Genomic DNA, 10,691 nt, shown 5'->3' with positions numbered 1-10,691 from the left:
TAATATAATGGCTAATATAATATAATGGCTAATATAATATAATATAATATAATATAATATAATATAATATAATATAATATAATATAATATAATATAATATAATATAATATAATATAATATAATATAATACAATATAATATAATATAATATAATATAATATGAAATTCAGTCATGGGAAAGTAAGGAAATCAAGGAGACGTGTTCACTCAATACATATCAAAATAATTTGAATGCCTATGTGAGTACATCAAAAGATACATTTAAATACACTTGTCTAGCCTATGTTTTGTACTGTAGCCTGGTTGCAATACAATATTTAGAAACATGATCTTCCCCGCTTCCCATCACAAGAGCACACACACAGCCCTGAACCATGAAGTTAAGTTGGTATTCACAAAACTTCATTACAACATACAGCATTTTTCACAGTTGTACAAATCGTCATGTTGCTTGGAGTTATCCTGTAACGTTTATTTGAAAACTTCTAGGCCTATACATTTTCAGCTGTGTGTGGGTGTTTTTCCTATCCCGTTCTAAGAAACAAATCAAATATTTTATCTCATCCAGGAATTGCAAGTCTATCTGAGTGATATTTGGCAGCAACATCCCTGAACTTTTAGGGTGTGATGTTTTCGAGCACAGCATATTTCTATTCAGTCACAAAACAAAAATGAAATGTCACAGCTTCGGACCGTGAATAATACCATGGCAACATCTGATAGTGAAAGGTCACACTCTAATTAAAGCAGTTTAATGGAAAACAGGAACTTGTCCTGTTGCCAAGGAAGGATTTAAAGACTCTACTCCGAGTTTGTCACAATTTGATCTGTTCTGGACAGCAATTGTTTATATTTAAATGTATTTATTTGTATTTGTTTTGCATTTATTGTTTTGATGTATTCAGAATTACACATTAAATTGAGAAAATGTAAACAATAGACCAAATTATTTGATTAGGTTGATTAATTGGTTTACATTTGCAGTTTTCATTGAAAATAAATTGGTCACCCACTAGTGAATATGTGTAACATAAGTATTTTTGGACATACACTGACACCTATCGTCGTGAATGTAACATGACCCAATAAATTCCAAATGTTTCAGGTGCAATTATGCTCTATTCATATTTTGTGTGTGTCAAACTTTTTGAATGCAGCTTTAAATATAACATATATCGTCATCATTTTACTTCATTATACTTGTGCACCTTATAAAGAGAGAACAGGGGAATAAACATGAGGACAGTGGAAGAGTACGAAAAGATGTTTATATTCTCTGTCACCTGTGGTCTCTCTCTCCTGCCAGTTGAAGCCTTCCAGAAGCTTTTGTAATGATAGAATTCCAGTCCTCTTACACTCTCTATAAATAGGTTTGACAAAAACATTGAAAGCCACCAGAGGCTTGTAACAATTGATATGCCTTATTTGATCCCTCAGCCCAAAATATCTGAAATTGCACAATTTAAAATATATGAGATTGTATATAAGGAATTGTCTGTCATTACATGGTTATTTCATTATTAATTCTGCTTGATGCAGGTCTAAAACAGGGGTCTTTAGTGTCCACAACACTTAGGGGGACTTTTATTTTGTGGAATTATGAAAATGTGAGGGGAAAAATACAACACGTGAGCTTAGAATTATAAGGTTCTATCTCCGTTTAGGGTAGTTCTGAAATGTTGAGCATCAAAGTTTTTACATCCCAGCTGGCAAAACTGTTATTATAATCTTCTATTATAGCTTTATCTATTAATCTTTTTTTTTTTTTACAAAAATAACACCACACAGGCATTAATAAACACCAATGGATCAGATTATGTCAAAAACTCAATTTTGACCAAAAGTGGAGATAGAACCTTATAATTCTAAGCTCACGAAGTTAGTAGACGTTAACACTAAGTAGACGTTTAGGCTAAGTAAAACTAAAATTACTGTGATTATTATACTAATGCTTATTTGAATGGCTTTGCAATGTAGGCTATGAATAATTTAAATGCATTGATACGATACTGTGAATATGAGAAAGACTTTAAATGCAACTCTCAATTTTATACAGTAGTAGGGAATCCCTGCACTCACTCTCATTCTCTAAGGAGGCATTGCATTGCATGGCATTGAGATTACATGGCATTGACAAAGACGAAATAGCTTAGCCTACCCTTGGTATTAATAATGGCCACTTTAACCAAATTCACCCAACATGTCCAACATGCTATTCTTCAGTAGTGACATGGCAAATGACATTATCCAATAATGACACAATGCATTTACCAATGCAGGAGGACAGGGTCATCTCTTCTTCCATTTCCAGAGAAGCTTCACAGTCGTACATCCACTGCTCTCCAGTTCATTCCTTTCCTTTTTAAGGCAGCTTAGATAAACCTTCTGCTCGATCTGTGCTCATCTGTTTACCAGTGCTGCACCCAACAATCTTATAATGTGACATTTTCTCAAGATGTTATCAGGGCATTTGCAAAGGGCAGAGCAATACAGTGACATCATTGTGGCAATTTATGGAATCCCAATGTAAACGCTCTTTAATTTTTTTTTTCCAATCAATAAATGGTACACATTTGAGGAATGATTTTATTCTTAACATCGCCCTTTGCTTTTGAGCTTAAAGGAACAGTTCTCTCATTCCAAGCCTACATGTATTGGCTACTTTTTGGAAAAGAAAATAAGTGTTGTTTCATTGCTATTATAGTTTTATTAATATTTTGACATTTTTATTTTAAACATATTTTTCATTTTATTTTTAGTTCAAGTTTTGGTATTTTTGTTATGTGTTCTGACATTTTTATTAGTTTTTTATTTTTATTTTAATAGTTTTAAAATAGATTTTTGATTTTGATTTCAGTTTTAGTTTGGAAATCGAAAATGATAATGCTGTCAGCGCAACTAACTAAAATTAAATTCATTGTTTTGTTTTTTTAGTTAAAGTTTATTCTATTTCAAGGAATGGATTTTTTTATGGTTTGGCACATACAATGAAAGTTAATGGGGTCCAAAACAACAAGTATTTGACATAAGATAAGTCATACAGGTTTAAAAGTACAAGAAGGGGGTGAGTAAATAATGAAACCATTTTAATTTTGGTTGATCTATCTCTTTAGTTGAATGTGCTTGTCATTTAGTCATTTCTGAAGATTGCAGGTTTGGACCACAAGTCCACAACTGTGGTGAGGGGCATAGTTGGTTCTCTAACTTCATACTCAATATTCTTGTTCCAAGAGTTGGGACAGCTGGACAGTAAGTGAAAGAGGTATAGAGATGATTAAGAGGTAGGATGGGAGAGTGAGAGTGGGGCTGAAGGAGTTTGGGGTAGTTGGGGAGGGAGGGAGGGGGCTGAAGCCTACAAATAGCCACATATGATCATATCATGCGCTCATTCTGTCTCTGTCCTCTCCGGAGGCCTTTTGTATTCATCTTGTCTGTCCTTCTTGTGCTCCAACATGAGCCACTCTTATGCCTCCTCCTCAGCCTCTTCATACCGTCGCATGTTCGGCGGTCCCGGCTACCTGACGCCACCAATGTCCCGCTCTATGTTTGGCCGAGCCTCCACGGGGGGGTCCGGCAACTCAAGGGTCAGCTCCAGAGTCTACGAGCTCTCCAAGTCCTCCACTTCTTCTCCTGGATTCTCCAATTATCGAGCCTCCTCCTACAGTATGCCCAACTTATCTGCGGGCTATACCCGCTCCTATGGCGGGATGGGCGAGACGCTGGACTTCAGCCTGGCAGACGCGCTCAACCAGGAGTTTCTCCACACACGCACTAATGAGAAGGCTGAGCTTCAGCACCTGAACGACCGATTTGCCAGCTACATCGAGAAGGTTCGCATGCTGGAGCAGCAGAATCAGGTGCTGGTGGTTGAGGTGGAGCGTTTGAGGGGGAGGGAGCCCACGCGTATCGCCGACCTGTACGAGGATGAGTTGAGGGAGCTGAGGAGAGAGATCGAAGTGGTGACCAATCACAGATCACGCGTGGAGGTGGAGCGGGACAACTTGGCAGATGACCTGCAGAAACTGAAAATCAGGTAATATGCATGAATACTCCACTGGAAAACAAGCCTAAGTTGGTTTAACAGTCTCCCAGTCTTCAGGCTGGTTTTAGATTTCAGCTGAGGCTGTGAGGAACCAGTTGCTCCTGTGAATGTGCGTTGGAGATTCATATTTTGTAAATAAAACAGTCACTTCACTTTATTAAATTGAGTTTAAATCACTGGAGTCACATGGATCATGTCTGTCTTTTACTACCTTTGGGGTTTGAAAGTGGTAGTTGCGTATACTGTCAATGGAGGGACAGAAAGCTCTTAGATTTAATTAAAAAGATATTAATTTGTGTTTCGAAGATGAACGAAAGTCTTTCGGGGTTTGGACGACATGATATGAGCAATTAATGAATGAATCTTCATTTTTTGGGTGAACTAACCACAGATGACAATACAGTAACCATCATTTTTACGAGTAGGCCAGCTGAAGACCATCTTAGCCAGGCTGGGAGACCATCTTAAATCTTCTGAGACCAGTAAACCAGCTTGGCCTGGTTTACACATTTAAAAATGGAATAAAAAAAGATGTTTCTGTTGAAAGGATACAGTTGAAAAACGTGCTCTTTTGTTAAAAAAAAACAACAAACTATTATGCACATTTTATTCATGTATTCTTTGTGGGAGTAAAGATATCAATCCACACTTCATAGAAACACAGTGCTTTACATAACAATCTAGAGTCTTTCAGAGCCAACAGAGAAACAAACATCTTATAAACACTCATAAGACAATACACTCTCATAGCAATTGATGATGTGTTTAGGGGTGGACCTTCTTTCTTAGTTAAAAAAAAAATAATCGTACATTGTACAAATCAGTTCATACGAAATTGGTACCTTTCTAATGAGATCAGGTTGAAGGTAACATGATCTGAGAGGAATACAAACATCATTCCCCCATAACACAACATAAAGACTAAATCAGAGCAAAATAACATAAGATCTTGCACTATTTTACAACAGGAGGAAAGAAAATCAAAATTGGTTTATCAATTGAGAATGTCAGTTTATATCTAAACCAATTTATTATTGAGGTTGCAAAGCTTTTCTCATGGAATATCTCTATAATAAGCTTAGAATGGGAGAAAGGACTTTTTTTCCAGAATATGTAACTGTTGGAGGGGTTATTATGACAGTCTTCTCAAAACACAGGCAGAATATTTATATAATGGGTTTGATAAATCAGGCTGAGAGACTATGTGTTCTCTATTTAATGCTGAAAAGAGTTTCAAATTGCCTCTCTGCAGTGACCAAAGCTCAGAAATCATTTAACCATGACTTTATCCGGTCTACCATTTAATTATGAGCTAAATAAAATGCTGTATCAGGTTTTTAAAGGCTTAAAGAAACTGCCTTTATGAAGGAAGCTATTGTCCTCTCAAACATGTTGTTTACAATAGCCTAGCTTTAATTCCTATTCAGGAGTTAGTCAGCTTAAAAGTGCTGGCCACACTCCACCTTCCAGCGCGAAGAGCATGTGTGTGAGGTAGTTGTGCACCTTCGGTCCATAAAAGGAAAGGAAAGAGGATGGTTGTAATAAATATGACATGCATAACACCCTTTTCTTCTTGCCAGGCTTCAGGAGGAGATTGCACTGAGGGAGGAGGCCGAGAATACGCTGTCAGCTTTCAGAGCAGTGAGTCCCCTAATGGTTTTATTAATGAACATTAAAATGTGGCATAGATTTATTTTGGTATCACGTCAACTCTCAGGATGTGGATGCTGCCACTTTGGCCCGCTTGGATCTGGAAAGACGTATAGAGACTCTCCAGGAAGAGATCGCCTTCCTCAAGAAGATCCACGAGGAGGTCAGCGCATTTAAAGACTTTTCATTTAGTTAGTCTGTGTGCCATTTTGACTTAGTGGTGCACACACACAAACTAACTAATAATGTAGCTTTTTCAGTAGCAAACCTTTTTACAACAACTAATAAAACGTTGTTCGTCACACAAACACAGCCAGGTACAGTAAGTCAGCTAAAATGTAATATTTTGTGTCCTCTGTCTCATACAAACTATATCAATCAGTATGTTCATTTAAAAAAAAAAATGCATTCACTTATTTATGTAGTATTGGAAAGTAAGAAGACTCACTTGTCTAATACAAACTGATATTTATATATTTTTTTGGTTCAAAACTCAACTCATGTTTGTGAATCAGTGTGTCAGACACCTCATGCATAGATGAATCTCTTCAAAAATGATTCACTGATTTATTTGAGTCTCTTTATTTAGGCCCTTGTTGGCATTTACAACTTTTTTGCAGTGCAATATTTGGTTAAATTCCGCTGTTTGTCACTATAGTTTAGACTCTAATATTGAATATTGTTACACTATTCAAAACTTTGGGGTCTGCATGATTTTTAAAGGGGTGATGAACTGAGAAATCAAATTTTCCTTGAGCTTTTGAGAGGTCATCATATTATAAGAATATCTTGTAAGTTTAAGTTGAGCTCATAAGTTGACCTCAGACAACAATATAATACAATTTAAAAAGCCAAGTCTGTTATAATGCTCACCAAGGATGGATTTATTTGATCAAAAATAGAGTAAAAACAGTAATTTTGTGAAATATTAATACAATTTAAATGATATATTTTTTAAATGTAGCCTAATTTATTACTGTGATGGCAAAGCTGAATTTTCAGCATCATCACTCAAGTCTTTAGTGTGATCCTTCAGAGATCATGTTAATTTTCTTATTATTTTCAAAAACTTCTGATTTGGTGCTCAAGAAACATTTCTTATAGTCAATTTTTGATATTTTGTTTTCAGGATTCTTAGATGTATTCGAAGTCCTAAATAACAGCATTAATTGGAACAAGAAATATTTTGTAACATTGTAAATATCTTTACTGCCCCTCAACCAGTTTAATTGTAAAAACTCACTTATAAGTTATAACCCAACGAATAACCCAACTATGGGGTGGTATAGCACCTTCCCAACTGTGGGTTATGCATTGGGTTAAACTCTAGTTGGGTTAAATAACCCAACAGCTGAGTTAAATAGTTAAATAGGCTAGTTAACCCAACAGTCGGGCTATTTCTAGAAATTACCCAACGATTTAAAAAAAATTACCCAATATTTTTTGTTTTGTATTTATAACCCAATGTTTTTTTTCTGTGAAGTTATTATTTCTTTAAAAAAGAAATACACTCTAAAAAAACGCTGGGACATTTCAACCCAAATTTGGGTCAAATATGGACAAACCCAAATGTTGGGTTAAAAATGTAATTAAAAATGTACAGTTGAAAGTGAAAGTTGAAGTTGGGCTAAAATTTTAAATTACATTTTTAACCCAACATTTGGGTTTGTCCATATTGTACCCAATTTTGGGTTAAAACAACCCATCATTATACATTTATTTTGTAGTTTTTTTTATATTTATATAACATTATTGATATAACATTTATAATATTTAAAATTTTATAAACCTAATCTGTAGCAGATAAAGGACCTACATTAAATTATAAATGTTCAAAAATTTAAATCATCATGATGCATGGGCTTCCATGCCATATGTAAAAAAAATAGGTCCATGCACATTTTACGTTGTTGATCCTTTAGCTTTAAATTAGCTTAAAGCTTTGGAAGCTGGAGTTTCAAAGTAGCATCTACTGAGCTACTCATACTGAGTGAATCTCAGAGCTCTATTAGACCTGCATCTGTTCCTAAAGATGAAACTTTGACTTTGAACCTCAACATGAGAGGCCTCTGCTTCAGGGTTTGACATTAGTCCTGCCAGCTGTCCTTTTGTCAACAATGCTATTAGAACAAGCGCAAACACATCTTCCTCTGTGTGTAGGAAATCCGTGAGTTGCAAGCCCAGATGCAAGAGACCCAAGTCCAGATTCAGATGGACATGTCCAAACCAGACCTGACTGCTGCCCTGAGGGACATCCGTGCTCAGTATGAGGGAATCGCTGCTAAGAACATCGCAGAAGCCGAGGACTGGTACAAGTCAAAGGTGAGACAGAAGAAATTAAGAGACAAGTGAAAGGATAACCTGCTGATCTTTGACATTTTTTTTTTTCACCATCAGGTGTCAGACCTTAACCAGGCAGTGAGCAAGAACAACGAGGCTCTCAAACAATCCAAACTGGAGAGCATGGAGTTCAGACACCAGATCCAGTCTTACACCTGTGAGATCGATTCCCTCAAGGGCACTGTATGTTTGTCTGTTCTATCTGATGAATTGCTCTGTCCTTTTGTCTTTCTTCGTGTGTCATTCATCTTTTTCTCTCTCACTCTGCAGAACGAGTCTCTCATGAGGCAGATGAGAGACATGGAGGATCGCCACGGTCGTGAGGCCAGCTCTTTCCAGGACAACATCGCCAGGCTGGAGGCGGAGATCGCTAACTTGAAGGATGAGATGGCACGTCACCTGAGAGAATATCAGGACTTGCTCAACATTAAGATGGCCCTGGATGTGGAGATCGCCACCTATAGGAAGCTGCTTGAAGGAGAGGAGAGCAGGTACAAAGGACAGGAAATCAAACAGACGTGTTCTTGTTGTTTTTAACATACTCCATCATTTCTGCTTATTCTGATGGATTTTTCTTCCTCTCCCACGGTAAAGGATTGTGATGCCCATGCAGGCGTATTCCACTATAAGCTTTAGAGGTAAGATGAAAACCTTGTTGTACTTTAACTAGATGTTTATGTGCGTTTCCTCAGAGGCCACAGGGTGGCGTTGTACCTGACTTAATGCAATTTGTGATGTCTTGTTTATGATTTTTTTAAAGATATTCAGTCAAATTTAACCCCAATACCGTATTCTGGACAAATGTGGGCAAAATAGTTTTGATTTATTTAAAAAAAAAATACTTCCCTTGATCTGAGCGGTACAAGACTTGGCTACTTTTGCTAAGTTTGCCTCCTGAACACACACAATTTTTTTGACTCAATTTTACAATGTTATGTGGGTGAAAAAAAAAAAAACCTTCTTAATCTTGTATTTGGGTCAAAAATGGGCACCCATAGAAATGAATGGGAAAAACTGTAATTTAGAGCATTCTAAAACAAGCCAAAATAAGACACCAGGTTACAACAAAGTCACTTCATCTTTAGGTTTTAGTTCTAGTTAAAAAAAATGTAAAAAAATAAAACTATATAGTAATTCATTTACATGAAATAATTTACATAAAAAAATGGTACTTTTTGAAGTAAATAAATTCAAAAATACCCCCCCCCCCCCCCCAAAAAAAAAAAAAAAAAAAACACCATAAATGGATAGACAAAACTTCATCGAAGACAGTGATATAACATTTATAATAAATAAAAATTAGGATCACACCTGAGTCCTCTGTGCCCACATTTGTCCACAATTACAGGATTAAGGGCTATAAAGTGAATACGGTTTGAGGGCTACACAGAATGTGAGCGTTAGATGTATTTAGTAGCCTATAATTTAATTTTTACTTCAATTTTTTTCATTTGGTATTTCAAATAAATGCTGTTCTTATGATTTTTATATTCATCAAAGAATCATGAAAAAGAATACCACAAAATATTAAGCAGCAATAGTAATATATAATTTCAATATTGATAAGAAGAAATGTTGGTAATTTTACATAAAGGTTCCATTTGTTAACATGAAATAACAATGAAAACTGATTCTAAAGTAGGCCTACTAATCTCATTCAATGTTACTTTACGAATGCATTATTAAAATCAAATGCTGTATCTGTTAATATTAATGGACCGGAGCTATCATGAACTAACAGTTGTAGGCTATTTTTGTTACCTAACGTTAACAAAGATGACTAAATACTGTAACAAATGTAGGCCTAGAGTTAATGTGCTCATTAACTAATGTTAACTAAAATGACCACCTTATTGTGGAGTGATACTGGAATATTTATTGAGCAGGAAATCATCTTATTAATGGTTTCTGAAGAATCATGTGACACTGAAGACTGTTGCTGATTGAGTAATTCTGAATCAGCTTTACATTTAAATTAACATTTTTAAACTTATTTTAAATTATAATAACATTTAACAATGGGCTGTTATTTTTCCTGTATTTTTGATCAAATAAATTAAGCATCGGTGAGCATGAGACTTTTTGAAACATTTCAGCCTACTAACCCCAAACTTTTTAATGGTATGTGTTTATTAATATTATTTTCAACAGAGACGAGTCCAGAGCATCAACAGAGAGCATCTGAAATGCACTCAAAGAAAACGGTCCTGATCAAGACCATTGAGACGCGTGACGGAGAGGTGTGATGCATGCGCGCACACATTTCAGTTCATTCTCCCTCATAACGTCACATGCAAAACAGCTTCACCTTGGATGCAGTAAAATTGTGTTTTTGTGTTAAAAAATAATCTAATAAAACATCAAAATATTTGGTTAAAGTACTTGAATATTGTAAATCATAAAATAACATTCATGCAGAAGCCTGCTGACAGGAAGAGGTGTATTTGAATTTAAACGAGTCTACTGCCCCCTACAGGTGGTGAGTGAATCTACACAGCACCAGCAGGACATCATGTAAACCTCGGAAGAGAAGACGAAAATAAAACCTTTAGAGTTAATCATTCTGTACTTTCTTTCCCATTTACATCCTAAAACTGATACAAGCACATCTGCGTGAGTGGGACGAGAGACTTAAAAAAAAAAAAAAAAAAAAAAAAAAG

General features: G+C 35.7%; 1 protein-coding gene across 1 annotated transcript; it reads left to right on the top strand.

Moving 5' to 3' along the window:
* Positions 1-3,366: 3,366 nt before the first annotated feature.
* desmb (desmin b) lies at positions 3,367-10,658 on the top strand. Its single transcript, XM_039689320.2, has 9 exons — positions 3,367-4,032; positions 5,622-5,682; positions 5,759-5,854; positions 7,852-8,013; positions 8,089-8,214; positions 8,302-8,522; positions 8,626-8,669; positions 10,183-10,271; positions 10,508-10,658. Exons 1-9 carry the CDS (start codon positions 3,368-3,370, stop codon positions 10,547-10,549), a joined length of 1,506 nt encoding a protein of 501 aa, XP_039545254.2. The 5' UTR covers position 3,367; the 3' UTR covers positions 10,550-10,658.
* Positions 10,659-10,691: the final 33 nt, after the last annotated feature.

This window comes from Pimephales promelas, chromosome 8 (assembly GCF_988280905.1).
Source record: "Pimephales promelas chromosome 8, fPimPro1.hap1.1, whole genome shotgun sequence".
Taxonomy (NCBI): Eukaryota; Metazoa; Chordata; class Actinopteri; order Cypriniformes; family Leuciscidae; genus Pimephales; species Pimephales promelas.
Note: the sequence above shows the minus strand (reverse complement) of the source record. Positions and strands in the feature narration are given on the sequence as shown.

Bases quoted from the DNA above. Each gene is read 5' to 3' on its own strand.
- desmb (XM_039689320.2), top strand. From the start codon at position 3,368: ATGATCATATCATGCGCTCATTCTGTCTCTGTCCTCTCCGGAGGCCTT. The intron at 4,033-5,621 runs GTAATATGCATG...TCTTCTTGCCAG, and splicing joins CTGCAGAAACTGAAAATCAG to GCTTCAGGAGGAGATTGCAC. The intron at 8,014-8,088 runs GTGAGACAGAAG...TTTCACCATCAG, and splicing joins AGGACTGGTACAAGTCAAAG to GTGTCAGACCTTAACCAGGC.